The 14,921-nt window shown below is 46.6% G+C and overlaps 1 protein-coding gene across 3 annotated transcripts in view; it reads right to left on the bottom strand.

Annotated features, from left to right (window-relative positions):
- The window catches only part of Kdm2a (lysine demethylase 2A), an 88,832-nt gene extending 80,298 nt beyond the window's left edge, over positions 1 to 8,534 (bottom strand). The window contains exons 1-2 of one of the 3 annotated variants that reach the window (XM_076556821.1): positions 8,409 to 8,534; positions 5,369 to 5,485 (exon numbers count right to left, since the gene is read on the bottom strand). In XM_076556821.1, the coding sequence (XP_076412936.1) occupies positions 5,369 to 5,410 (42 nt within the window). In that variant the 5' untranslated portion in view covers positions 5,411 to 5,485; positions 8,409 to 8,534. Of the gene's footprint in view, positions 1 to 5,368; positions 5,486 to 6,723; positions 7,060 to 7,609; positions 7,683 to 8,408 lie in introns of those variants that run through there. The other 2 variants (XM_076556830.1, XM_006980554.4) reach the window with 2 other exon arrangements.
- Between the last annotated feature and the right edge of the window lie 6,387 nt (positions 8,535 to 14,921).

The raw sequence follows: 14,921 nt of genomic DNA on the forward strand, positions 1-14,921 counted from the left end.
GCAGTACCTGACACTACAGTATTTGAAAATTTAAGTGTCTGGCTCAGCATAAGCACTCAACAAATATTTAATTGAATGAATCTCCTGAATGAAAAAGATAATTTGGTAAATACTTGAAATTCATTCATCAGCAAAACATGAAAAAGTACCACCAACAAAGTTGAACAGTTTAGTAAAGCTTAACCAGACTGCCAACTTTGAATTCTAGTGCTATCCATTCTTAGCTAGATAACCCAGGACCAATTTCTTAAGGCATTATGCCTGTTTCCAAATTTGTAAAAGGCAATCATAGCATCTACCTTATTAGCTGAGCAGTAGTGGTGCCAGCCTTCAAGGGGTGGAGAGGTGGGAGAGGGCGCAGGCAGGTCTCTGAGTTTGAGGCCAGACTGATCTACAGAGTGGCAGCCAAGACAACATGGAGAAATCCTGTCTTAAAAAACCAAAAAGCAAACAAAGAATCCACCTTAAAGGATGCTGAAAAATAAATTAGCAAATCATTTTGCATCACTTAAAGACAGAGACACACTCTTAAAAAAAAGATACAATGAGAATGCACTCTTTTTTTTTTTTTTTGGTTTTTCGAGACAGGGTTTCTCTGCGTAGCTTTGCGCCTTTCCTGGAGCTCACTTGGTAGCCCAGGCTGGCCTCGAACTCACAGAGATCCGCCTGGCTCTGCCTCCCAAGTGCTGGGATTAAAGGCGTGCGCCACCACCGCCCGGCTAGAGAATGCACTCTTAAGTGAGTAATTTCACTATCCTGCTAACATCACAGAGCACACTTGTACAGACATAACCTACATGACTAACTCATAAGATAGGTATACAATACACATGGTATGTTTGTCCTCAATGTTATTATGACACATCACTGTATGGGACTAATAACAAAGATGTCTGTACATGGTCAACACACACACATTCTCTTTTCAAGTGTTGGTGGACCATGACTGTTTGAATTAGGAACTCATAAAGGACCAACTGCACATTCAACTAAAGTGTGCTACTTTGTAATAATAATGAGCTAATTTTCCTATCACACTGTGATACTTCTTTTTATTTTTATCTATAACTCTTTAAGGACAAGAAAGAATAGAATCAGTATTTTTACTTTTTTACATTTATTTATTGTGTGTATGTATATGTGTGTAGCATGTACATGCAAGAGCCCATGCAGATCTTAAGAGGGCATCAAAACCCCTGGAACCAGAGTTACAAGCGGTTGTGAGTCACTACAGGGGGAAAATCGGGCTGCTAGGAACTGAACCTTCATGTAAGTCTTAAAACTCACTGAAAATTTAGTATCTTGCTGGGCGACGGTGGCACGTGCCTTTAATCCCAGCACTCAGGAGGAAGAGCCAGATCCAGGACAGGCACCAAAACTACAGAGAAACCTTGTCTCAAAAAACAAAACAAACAAACAAACAAAAAAGTATCTTACTTAAAACCCATGTAATAGTGCCTACAATCCCAACACTCATGATGGAGGGAGAAGCAGGATCACTACAAACTTGAGGCCAGCCTTATCTATATAGTAAACCCTATTTTTTTAAGACAAATGTTAAGCCGGGCGGTGGTGGCGCACGCCTTTAATCCCAGCACTCGGGAGGCAGAGCCAGGCGGATCTTTGTGAGTTCGAGGCCAGCCTGGTCTCCAAAGTGAGTTCCAGGAAAGGCGCAAAGCTACACAGACAAACCCTGTCTCGAAAAACCAAAAAAAAAAAAAAAAAAAGACAAATGTTAAATATATATATGTATATACACACATACACACACACACACACATATATAAATTTTTAAAAGTTATGTTATAAGGGCCTGGAGAGATGGCTCAGTCGGTAAACTGTCCTGCAAGCACAAAGACCTCAGTTTGATCTTCTGCACTCTGGTAAAAAGCTGAGTGAGCATGGTGGATCATGTCTATAATCCCAGGATTCAGAGGTAGAAGAAGAAACATCAGTTCAATGTCACATGGTCATCCTCAGCTATATACAAAAATATAAAAGGTCTTAGACCAACCTGGGCTACATGAGACCCTATCTCAAAAAAAAAAAAAGGGGGGGGGGTGCTGGAAGATGGCTCCAATGTGAAAGCTGAATAGCTGAATGTGGTCATAAACATCTGTAAACCCAAGGCTAAGGGAGACACAAAAAGGCAGAGTCTGGGAACTTGCTGGCCAGTCAGTTTAGCTAAAACCCCTTTACCAAAAAAATAAAAATACAGTGAGGGCAGTAGAGGAAGACATTTAAATGTCAACATCTGGCCTCCACATTTACATTCCAGGTGAGCACAACAGCAAAGATAGGGGTATGGGAACACACAAAATAGACAAAGCAAAGTGATCAAGGCCTCCACATGCAAGCATGTACATATACACAAGCATAAATGTACACACATACAAAAAAAGTTCTTTATGGAAGGCATTTATAACTGAGATATAATTTTGACATTGACTTAGAAAGGAAGAGATATCAGTCACTCTAAGCCTCAAAATTATTATATAAAATCCTAAGAAAGATGCTCGCAAAACATACAGTGTATTATTTTACACGACACTGTGCAATAGTTCATAGTATATTCTAAGAAGAAATATACTAGTAAGGGTGGCATACCACAGGTAGAAATCACCTTACATAATTTTAAAAAAAAAATCTTACCAGGACAAAAGTCACAGAATCTCTCTCTAGTTAGCCTTACCACAAAACTTATCTACTTTGGACGTGTGGTGGTGGCGCTCGCCTTTAATCCCAGCACTCGGGAGGCAGAGCCAGGTGGATCTCTGCGAGTTCGAGGCCAGCCTGGGCTACCAAATAAAGGCGCAAAGCTACACAGAGAAACCCTGTCTCAAAAAACCAAAAAAAAAAAAAAAAAAAAAAACAAAACAACAAAAAAAAACTTATCTACTTTGCTAAAAATGTGAGAAGTTTTGTTTGCTGAAAAGGCTTTTCCTTTTAAACACTAGACTCTAAGATCTTTTAGGTATCTATCAAAACAATTCAACAGCTGGCGGTGGTGGCACACGCCTTTAATCCCAGCACTCGGGAGGCAGAGGCAGGAGGATCTCTGCGAGTTCAAGGCCAGCCTGGGCTATAGAGTTCAAGGCCAGCCTGGGCTATAGAGTGAGTTCCAGGACAGGCTCCAAAGCTACACAGAGAAACCCTGGGGGGGACGGGACGGACAGTTCAACAATTCTATAAACTTTAAAAGCTAATTCCACAGACTAGAGAGATGGCTCAGCAGTTAAGAGCACTTGCTGTTCTTGAAGGAGACCCAGGATTAGTACACTGCACCTACATAGTGGCTCACAAAAGTCTGTACTCCAATTCCAAGGGATCCAGTGTCCTTTTCTGACCTCTGTGGTATTTGCACGCATGTGGTACACATACATACATGTAGGTAGACACTTGTACACCTAAATAAAGCAAATCTTTAAATTTATTTTAACTATATGTATTTATGTTTATAAATAAATATTTGATCAGGTGTGGTAGCACATGCCTTTAATCTCAGCACCCAGGAGGCAGAGGCCATGTGGATCTCTGAGTTCAAAGCCAGCCTGGTCTACAGAGTTGTCCAGGACAGCCAGGACTACAGAGAAATCCTGTCTCGGAGAAGAAAAAAAAAAAAGAGAGAGCGACACATACACATACACATATACACACACACACACAAAAATAAATAAATAAAAATAAAATAAAAAAGATTTTATCTATGTATTACACATTTATTTATATAGGTAGGTACAGGGATTTAAAGCATGTGCCACTACCACCCAGCATAAAATCTTACAAATAGATATGGACTTACAGATATAAAACAAATCCCTGAAATACAGCTGACCAGAACATATGCATATTAGATACACTTGCCAATACATATCAAACCATTAAAAACTAATTAGATATTTTATTTTGTGTAAATGTTTTGCCTGCATGTGTGTTTGTGAATGTGTGTGCTTGCTACCCAGATGGTCAGAAGAGGATATCAGGTCCTCTGGAACTGAAGTTACACTTAGTTGTGAGCCTCCATTGGGAATTAAACCAAGTCCTCTGCAAGAGCAGCAAGTGCTCTTAACCACTGAACCATCTCTCTAGCCTTCCACATCAAATTTTTTTAACAAGCATATTAAAGAAAAAGCCAAAAGAAAGCAGGCAAAGCAGTTCACAACTGAAATCCAAGTATTCATGAGGTTGAGGCAGAAGGGACTGCCACAAATTGCAGGCCACCCTAGGCTATAGTGTGAGAATGTATCTCAAAAAAGCAAATAAAAGAAACCTATAGCCTTTTCTCTAAGAGTGAAGATCACCAGATAATGAATTAGGGAACTATTTACTCACTTTTCTTCCAAACAGTCTAAACACAGAGCCAAATAAAACCACATAAATTCTTCAGTAATATTTTAAGCCTTTCAGTTCAGCAGATTTCACATACAATTTTGTGGCTCTCCTCCTATCCCACTCTACAAACACAAATTCAAATGATCAAAATAAATACACGGTGAATAATACTAATAATGGTCTCTATGACAAAGGAGAAAAAATAAAAACAAATTCTTAAACTCTAATAGAGAAACCCTGAGAGGAAAGCAGAACTAAAAATATTCAAATGCACATACAAGCTAATCCCTTCAAACTTTGACAAAATTTTCTTTCAGTAACATATCTCATAAATTCCTTCCAAAATATTAAAACAGAACTTTATCAGCATCCAATATTGTCCTCAATCAATCCCCTCAACAACCCTCCAAACTTATCAAACTCTTAACTTATTAAAATAACCACTGTCGTGCCGGGCAGTGGTGGCGCGCACCTTTAATTCCAGCACTCAGGAGGCAGAGGCAGGAGTATCTCTGTGAGTTCGAGGCCAGCCTGGCCTCCAAAGCAAGTTCCAGGAAAGGCACAAAGCTACACAGAGAAACCCTGTCTCGAAAAACCAAAAACAAAACAAAAAAAACCACTGTTAACTTACAAAAAAAAAAAAAATCCATAGCTTATTAACACAACACCTCAAAAACTAAATTTTAAATAGTCAAATAATACTAATACTAATATATTGAATAAAACTATCCTTTGGTTTGTTCCTAAAATTTAATCTTAATATAATACATTCAATTAGATTTACTACAATATCAGTATTATCAAGTTAAGAATCTTACTTGGGTTGCAATCCACAAAAAAACTTTGATTTGTAGATTTGCAATGATTTCTATAAAAGTTTAGGTTGTAACTCCATTTCAAAACAGGATGAATTAAGGTTCTAACTACTTGACAAAAAAAACACACAAGGTATTATTATACCTTCACCCGTCCTGTGGTACACTGCAATGTCACCTAAAATAATTACTTTCAAAAGAAGGGAGTTGAAAATACTAACCAATCTCTGGCTGTAGCGAATCCTTTCTTCTTCAGGTTCCATCTCTCACTCTTCTGATGAAAGGACTGTAAAGAAACCGCTCTGGGGCTGCCTTCCTCTTCCTTCTTGGGAACCAAACTGTAAAGGAAATGAACAGAAATAAGAACTCATTCTCAAATTTACACTTTATTCTCACTAAGTTACAGGCTGAGAATCCTTTTCATGTATTTGGAACCTTTACTCTCTTGGGCAAATGGTGCCATATCTTCTCAACATTAATCACATCACAACTATAGAAGGCCTAAGCAAAAGGAGACTTGGTTTCAGTTCCTTAGGACCTGGTCACATCTTTGTTTCTGCCCATAGGATTACAGTTAGCAAAACTCTCCTTCCTGGCAACGTTAGCAATAAAGAAATAAATAAGTAAATAAATAGAAAGAAAAAAAAAGGCTCAGAACTTTTTTTCCCCTTCTGTTTTTCTGAGACAGGGTCTCTACATAGCCCTGGCTGTCCTGGAACTCACCATGTAGACCAGGCTCACTTCAAAGTCACAAGAGATCTGACTGCCTCTGCTGAGTGCTGGGATCAAAGGCGCAGGCCACCAAACCCAGCAAGGGCTTTTATTTCTAAAGCCTGAATGACCAATCGGAAGTACGTACAAAACTAATCCAGATGCTAATCAAATGAGTTCTCAAACAAGTAATGACAAACTATGAGCAAAAAGGGGAGGTTAATTTCATAAAAAGAGGGCAAGAAAAATTAGGTTTTATAGAGAGACTCCAAACCAATGTCCCCATATCCTTCTAGTAAGGCAGTTCACAATTGTTGCCTTCCCAGAACTACCCTCCACCTCAACTCAAGGTGTACAACTCGGAAACAAATTTGAGAGTTGCAATACGGAGGCAAAAACACCATCTGATCTAGATGGGTAAATAATAAATGAAACGACTGAAACCTCTATTAAATAAAGACAGGCTGGCATGTCAATCAATCCATAATACCAAGCAAGGGTTTTCATTTTTCTAAATATTCTTTCTCCTGGATAATGGCTTCCATTGGGAATGCAAATGTTTTCCTCTCATAAATATATTTCGGCCACGTTAACGGAATCCTTTCGGAGGACCCGATGACATAGTTTGCGAGAGCAGTCCGTGGCACTGCCCTCCTCTGCCTCGGTCGCGAGGGACACAGTCTGACCCCCTGGACGAGTGCCGCCAGGGCTGGACAGCAAAGCGGCAAACCTCGACTGCTCCCCCAGGGAAAAGCCGTTTCTATGGTTCACCCCTTGCAAAGAAATAAAAACTTTACATCAAGTCTTTAGATAAGACAGGGAACCAAACTTCCCAGGGCGGGGGAGGGGGGAGGGGAAATCTCACCGGGGATTTTGTTGAGTTCTTGTCCAAGAGAGAAGATTCCAAAAACAGAAAAAATTAAATCTCTAACGTCGTCTTCGGTTTTTCTGTGTATTAACCCAGAATCCAGAAAAGGGTCAGGGCGACCCGGAAAAGAGGAAACAGTTACTGAATCAAGCCTCCCCTTCGGGCTTTACAGACTCGGCGTCCGAGGCGTTAGGAGAGGAGAGAGCAAGACCACTCGGCGACTCCCCCGGGCCGGCGGGCAGCAGCCCCAAGCCCGAGCCCCGGGCCAGGCCGGCCGCGAGGAGCACCTCCGGAGGCTCGGTACCCTCGGCCGACCACAGGCGTCCCGAAGCCCAGGAGCCGCGGCCGATCAGCTGAGATCCACCCGGCCGACGCTCCCCGCGCCGCCCGGCCCCCCGGAACGCGGGCCCCGGCCCCGGGGGGCGGAGGGGGCGGGAACAGCCAAGCGCTCTGCCTGGGGGGCCCCGCTGCCTTTGCGTCGTCCCCTAAGCCGGGGCTCCGCGCTGCGGGACGATCCCCCCACCCCCGGCTACTCCCCAGTCGCAGAGGAGGGACTCCGGGGGATGGGCCCCCCGTCGTTGTCCTCCCACCAGAAGAGGCCCCCTGCCCGGCAGAGAAACAGCCGCGACAGGCCCGGGAGCTGGAAAGGTGCTCTGCGACCCGCCGCTGCCGCCGCCGCTGCTAGGGAGGGGTGTTGTTTCCCTCACACAGGAGGATCCGCTGAAGCAGCCGCCGCCATTTTGAACCCGTCAGATTCTCACATACACACAGCTCCTCCGGGCTGACTGCGCAGGCGCCGTCTCCTCACCGCCCCCCCCTCCTCCCGCGTCGTCTCTCCTCCACCCCCCCCTCCACCTCCTTCAAGCCTCCCAGCGCCTCTTACCGCTCTCCGGGACACACGTGAACGCGCACGCGTCACTCTCCGCCCCCCGCCCCCCTCCCTCCCTCCCTCCCTCGAACGCGGACACACACACACACACGGGCCGGCGCGCGCACGCGCGGATGCGTCGGCCTCGAATCGCCCGCGCCCCGCGACGCCGACGCGGTCCCCCGCCCTCCCCACCTCGCGTCGTCAGCCCCGCAAGCCCTCGGGCCGGCCCTACCGCCCCCGCTCCCCCCGGCCCGCCTCCTTCCAGGTCTCCAGCACGGCGGAGCGCCTGCGCCTGCGCGCGAGCGGCCAGCCTCCTCCGCGAGCTCCCCCCCCCCCACACGCCTGCACTCTGGGCACACACAGACAGACACGCACGCACACACACACACACGCGCGCGCGCGCGCGCACACACTCCGCCTGTGACCCCGCCCACCGGCGGCCAGCTGCGCCAGCCGCCCTCCCCCACCGCTCCAGCGAGGGCTGTGACCCCCGACCCCCACAAAACACAACATCCCCCCGACACACACACACCACACACCAGCAGTCGGAAGCATCTCCCCTTCCCCTACCCGCGCCTCTGCCCTAGGCGGCCGGGCCGTCCGTCCGAGCCCTCGGGGCCGGGCGGCCTGGGCCCGGGCAGCCGTTGGCCGCCCCAACGCGGGGTCCCCCGGGGTCATGCCCCGGGAGTGGGGCAGCCGCGGGCGCCGCGCTCGCTCGGGCCTGCTCGGACCCCGGGGGTGGGGTGCAGGGCAGCGGCGTGCTCCCGCCGGGCGCCCTCCCTCGCGCGCCGGCCGGCGGACCGAGGCCCACCTGCTCGCCATCCCCGAGTAGGCCCCAGCACCCCCGCCGCAGGGCCTGGCCGCCCTCAGCTCCGGGGGCTCCTCGGGGCAGCGACCCGGTTCCGCCTCACCCACTCCGTGCGGCTCCGAGGGGGCAGGAAACGGGAGTAGTAGCATGTCTTGTCCCGGGGCTCGGCTCCCTCAGGGGCGCTCCAGACGCTGGACACGGGTGTCCACAGGTGCTGGGCGCGAGAGTGGGACCCACGACGGCTCGGGGGCGGCGGCGGCCAGCGCACCCACCGCGGGCCTCGGGCGCCCGGGGAGGTGGCCCAGGAAGCCCCTGCTGTTGGCCACGCTCAGGTTTCCGTAGCGCCGGTGCCCTCGGCGGCCCGGGTGGGACGTGACCCCGCCCCCGGCGAGTCGGGGCGCCCCCCACTGCGAGGGGCGCGGGCCGCCCCTAACCCCAGGGCCGCGGCGTGGACGGGAGGCCCGGCCGGGAAAATGTCTCCAGTCTGTGTGCGCAGCTTCGCGCGGGGGTCAGCGATGGGGCAGCGGCGGCCCAAGCGGCCCGGCCCGGCCCACGGACGGGTTCCCGCGGCTCGACAGCCGCCCGACGGGCTAGCAGGCTCCGGACGTCGACGGAGCCCAGCCAGAGGTAACAGCAATGCCATGCGAGCAGCCCAACTGCGCTCAGGGCAGTTCCCCAGCCAATCTCTGTGCTTTGAGGCCCGTTTAAATTGTAAATCCCACAAAGGACGGTGGCCTGGACGCTACACATCCAAGTGCCTGAGGTTGGCACCTTCCCCTTGCTGCGTGGGGTCACACAAATCTTTTTCTCCCTGCCTTGGTGTCCAACCCTTCGGCTTGATCCTGAAGAGTCTGCAGTGGAAGGGGAAGAGCACGGTGTATCTATCACAAAACGTTCACAAACAGCCTTTTAGGTCTCAGGAAGACGTTAGTGATCGACAGTTGGGAAGACGATACTTTTTCTGCCACAGTTTGAACTGGGGTGAAGACACTCCTTAAACCCAAAGTATTATTTAATAAAGCACAACGTTTTGCTAAGGCACCGAGGATTTTTACAGACACTCTCTGCTTTGTTTCACATCTTTATTAGACAAGGGAAAGAGCGTTGTGTTTTTAAACTTGTTTTAAAGATAGACGATTGGAATAGAAGATTAAACCGCGTGCGTGACTACTGGGAGAAAGAGATCCACAGTTCTGCAACTGCCAACAGAAGGGTCTCACAACAAAAATGATTGCTTAGTATGGGCTCATCGTCTTGCCGCCAGTCACTGCGCAAAGTCATCCTTTATTCTGACACCAGTTGCTTTTCAGACTTCATTTTTTTAGGGCATTGCTAAGAGATAATTGCTGAAACTTTACCAGATTTAAGGCCTCTTTCCGTTTCCCAGCTATAGTTAAATATGTTTTAAAAGTGCTATTCCTACCCAGCTGTAGTGACTCACAGAGGTATTCCTAAGACTCCAGAGGCTGAGGCAGGAAGATTCCCATGAGTTAAAAAGCCAGCATGGGTTAGATAATGAGTTCCAGGCCAACCTGGGCTACATAGTGCAACCTTGTCTCAACAAAAGGCAATAGTCTTTTACATCCAATGCCAGGTATAGCCCCAAAGACATCTGACTCTGTAGCTACAAAACAAAATCTCAGCCACTTGTTTTAAAAGAAAATTTGCTTCTATCAGACTAGCTGAGTGTTGGGCCTCATTGCTATTTGCTTTATTTAGTTCTCTCTATCCAGAAAATACTTAATAATTGGAGACAAAAAGAAAGAAAAGAAAAGAAAGAGAGGCCCCACGTGGTACATATACCTGTAATTCCGATACTGGAAGGTGAGTGATGCAGAGGGATTGTCAGTCTGAGCTACATAATGAGTTCAAGACCAACATGGGCTGTATAGCAAGACCCTACCTTAGAAGGTTAGGATCGCCAGCAGTAACTCAACTTTGTCTTGCCCTTGTAGGGACCTTTTGTGAGTTTAATTCAGGTGTGCTGTAAGAAAACCAAGGAAGGCTCCAGAACAAATTCAACCCACAGTATTTATTTTGAACAGTACTACAACTAGAACAAGGTTTGCCAGATTTCACCCCAACTCTTTCCAGTTGAAAACCATTTATTAACTACTCTGCAATAGGGAGTTGACTATTTAAACAAATATACCCAATAGTGTCTCTACAGACTGGCTTTGTAACTGTAAACAAAGCAGATGTGCAGGGTACAATAAGAGATAGGCAGATGGCTAGTCATATCCCCCCAAATCATAGTGGCTCTGATGAGTAGGGGTAGATCTATGAGGACTATTGTTTTGGTTTTAAAGAATCATTCTAGGTTGGGCGGCGGTACTCGCCTTTAATCCCAGCACTCAGAAGGCAGAGCCAGGCAGATGGATCTCTGTGAGTTCAAGGCCAGCCTGGTCTACAGAGTGAATTCCAGGACAGGCACCAAAACTACACAGAGAAACTCTGTCTCCAAAAACAAAAACAAAAAAAGAACCATTCCAGAAAGTCTAGAGCTAGGGCATCTCCCCAAGAAGGCCACTAAATCTTTGACGTATGTAGCTTCAACTGTGGCTAAGGGGAGATGAGATAAGTGGTTTATGGGAAGGAAGAAAAAAATTGCCGGGCGGTGGTGGCACACACCTTTAATCCCAGCACTTGGGAGGCAGAGCCAAGCGGATCTCTGTGAGTTCGAGGCCAGCCTGGTCTACAAAGCAAGTTCCAGGAAAGGCACAAAGCTACACAGAGAAACCCTGTCTCGAGAAAAAAAAAAAAATTATGGACGCCTTGAGAAAAATGGTCCCTGTTTGGAATAACCTAGTAGTGTCTTAATCTGTAAATTCATTTCTGCTTTTTATGCACATATATGCCAGTGTCTGTCTTCATCTGCTCATAGAAAGTAGCACACCTACACACACAATTACCTGTGAGCGTATATACAGAGGCACACAGTATAAACTAGACCACAATCTTCAGCGTCATTCCCCAGGCGCCATATACCTTTTCTCCTTCTTCTTCTCTTTAAGACAAAGTCTCCCACTGACCTGAAACTCCCAAGTAGGCTAAACTGCTAGCCTGGGAACTCTAAGGATATGCTTGTCTATGTCTCTCCACCACTAAGATTACAAGTGTTCACTATGGCCCATCAATGGAGGCACACGACTTTAATCCCAGCACTCCAGAGCAGAGGCAGGTGGATATCTGTGAGTTTGAGGCCAGCCTGGTCTACAGAGTGAGTTCCAGGACAGCCAGGACTGTTGCACAGACAAACCCTGTCTCTAAATAAATAAATAAACAAACAAGTCTTCACTATGAACACCCATCTCTTCTTACGTGGGTTCTGGGAGTCAAAAACAGGTAAGCCATCTTGCCAGCTCCAGTGTCTTTTTATTTGCTTACTTGCTTTTGAGACAAGATTTCTCTGTGTAACAGAGCCCTGGCTGTCCTGGAACTCCTGTGTAGATCAGTCTGGCCTTGAACTCTCAGAGATCCACCTGCCTCTGCCTCCCCAGTGCTTGGATTAAAGGTGTGTGCCACCAGGCCTGGCTGGCTACTATTTTTGTTTTATTTTGTTTTGTTTTGTTTATTCATTGTGTAGTCCTGGCTGGTCAAGAAGTTGCTATGTAGACCAAGGTTACCAAAACTCAAAGAGATCCACCCGTCTCTGCCTCTGAAATATTGGGATAATAGATGTGTTCCACCACACAGTTTTGTTTTCACAAGAGTAACACCCAATAAGTGCTGGTAAGAACATGTACTGCTCTTGCAGAGGACATGAGTTTGGTTCCCAGAACCCATGTTGGCTGGCTCATGATAACCTAACTACAGCTTTTGGCCTCTACCAGTAACTGTACACATATACACATACCCACACCCCCCCCCCCACCAAGACATAGAGGCATCCAGGTAATTTTTAAATCAATTAATTAAAAAACCTGCAGAGCAGTGGTGAAGTACGCCTTTAATCTCAGCACTCAGGAGGCAGAGGCAAGTGGATCTCTGTGAGTTCAAGGCCAGCCTGGTCTACAGAGTGAGTTCCAGGACAGGCTCCAAAGCTACACAGGCTATCCACTTTTTTGTGTGTATTTGGGGAAATGGGGGGTTTAAGTACAAAACAAAAGTTTTGCTTTTAACTGTATTAAACTATTTCCAGTTTATTTTTAAATTTTAAAGAGGAAACAAGGCTGCCCCCCAAACAGTAGATTTGAACCAGAACAGAGAGGTGGTCTTGAGGATTCATCAGTGGCTCAACAGCTCAGAGACAGAATGGCCATCCCATGATTTTCTGATACCCCTTCCTAATGAGCCCTGCTAGGTCTCAGTTGTGAAATGAATAACCTCTTGAAGTTTAGTGTCTGCCCCATAAGAGCTACTGTTCTTGATCTGTCAGCTAGAGTGTCACCATGTAACCAAGATTAGGCCCCAAATCCTAGGTTCAAAAGATCTTCCTGCCTCAGCTTCCTAAACAACTAGGATAACAAGCATGTGCTTTTTATTTTAATTAGATTTTATTTGTGTGTGTCAAGGCATGCATTATGGAGACGAGGACAACCTTCCCCACCATGTGGGTCCCACAGACGAAACTCAGGTTGACAAGCTTGACACCAATCACCTTTACCTGCTGAGCCTTCTCAGTGGTCACAGGCATAGACTTCCCATCTTTTTTATTTTATTTATTTATTTTGAGACAGGATCTCACTATGCAGCCATGGCTGGCCTAGAACTCATTATGTAGACGAGGCTGGCCTGGAACTCCTAGAGAGCTAACTATGTAGACCTCTTGAGTGTATTAAAGGCATACACCATCACACTCTTGGAGGTGAAGAGGTCTTGCATGTCAAGGATGTGTGTGAAAGTGTATGTTTGTGTATGTGTGTAGGTCAAAGAATAACTTAAAGAGTCAGTTCTTGCTGGGCGGTGGTGGCGCACACCTTTAATCCCAGCACTTGGGAGGCAGAGCCAGGCGGATCTCTGTGAATTCAAGGCCAGCCTGGGCTACAGAGTGAGTTCCAGGAAAGGTGCAAAGCTACACAGAGAAACCCTGTCTTCAAAAACAAAACAAAAAAAAAAGTCAGTTCTCTCCTTCTGTCATGTGGTATGGAACTCAGGTTGTCAGGTTGACAGCAAACACCTTTACCTATTTAGCCATCTAGGAGGCACTGTATTTTTGGCACCTACATTTAAGAATGGTTTGAGAATTATTGGCACAGTACTTGCCTAGTAAGTACAGAGTTCAAGGTTCCATACTAGCACTTTGTAGAACAGGGCAAGGTGTTGTACAACTATAATCCCAACACTCAGGAGCTAGAAGCAGGAAGACCAGGAGTTCAGGGTTGTATTGCCTATATAAAGAGTTCAAGGCCAGCCTAGGCTGAATGAGACCCTATCTCAAAACAAAACCAGAAAACCAGCGTTGAGTCAAGATGTTAGGTATTGAAGCAAATTGAAGAACGTTCACATGATGTGCAAGCTTTTCCAGAGCTGAAGTTGTGAGTCACAGCTGCTCTCTTCAGTCCTAATCTCGCTCTCCTCCCCACACCTTGTTCTGGTCTCTGTTATTTTCTCTGCCCTGCCATCCTTCTTTCCATCATTCTGCACTACCCTGCCTTCCCTCTCCAACATCTGACAGGCCTGTGTCCTCCTCTCTTGTACTGTGCACTTAAACAAGTGTTCTTTAGATTTGTCACGTAGTGGATATCTCCCTCTTATCTTTTTCTACCAGACAAGCTCTTTTTTGGGGTTAAATGAGCCACATGAGCATCATTCAAAGGCATCTGAAATCAGTATTACTATTAACACTAGGTGACCTAAAGGAATGATGGGTAATTTTCTTTTGCATCTGAAAAAAGAATCTAAAAGAATCTAAAAATGCCCTGTATCATTGAACATGGATGACACATTGTGGTGGTTTGGATGAGATTGGCCTTCATGGGCTCATATATTTGCATGCTTAGTCCCAGCTGGTAAACTGGGGAGGATTAGGAGGTGTGGGCTTATTGAAGGAGGTGTACCACTAGGAGTACTTTGAGGTTTCAAAAGCCCTTATCAGGCCCAGAGTCCCTCTCTCTGCCTGCCAATCAGGATGTAGCTCTCAGCTACTTCTCCAGTACCATGTGCTTGCCACCTTGGCCATGTTCCCCACCATGATGGTAATGGACTAATGTCTGAAACTGTAAACAAACTCCCAATTTAATGCTTTCTTTTCTCAGAGTTGCCTTGGTCATGGTGTCTCTTCACAGCAATGATAACCCTAACTAAGACACACATGAAACTCATAAATTACATGGGATACAGTTGACAATTTCCTTGAGATCACGAGACTTCAGCTTTCCCTGGCCCAGTGACTCTCCGCTGGCATTTGACCTTTTCTCCACATTGGCCTCTCTTCAGTAGTGGATTGACTTTGGCTGTTGGGGCAGCATCTGAGCCCCACCTGTTATTTCCAGTCTTAGCTTCAGAACTAGGCTACCCTTACTTCTAAGAGAGGTGCTGCCCTGCCTTAGACCTGAGAATCCTGTTTCAGCCATA

Source organism: Peromyscus maniculatus, chromosome 1, assembly GCF_049852395.1.
Source record: "Peromyscus maniculatus bairdii isolate BWxNUB_F1_BW_parent chromosome 1, HU_Pman_BW_mat_3.1, whole genome shotgun sequence".
Classification (NCBI taxonomy): domain Eukaryota; kingdom Metazoa; phylum Chordata; class Mammalia; order Rodentia; family Cricetidae; genus Peromyscus; species Peromyscus maniculatus.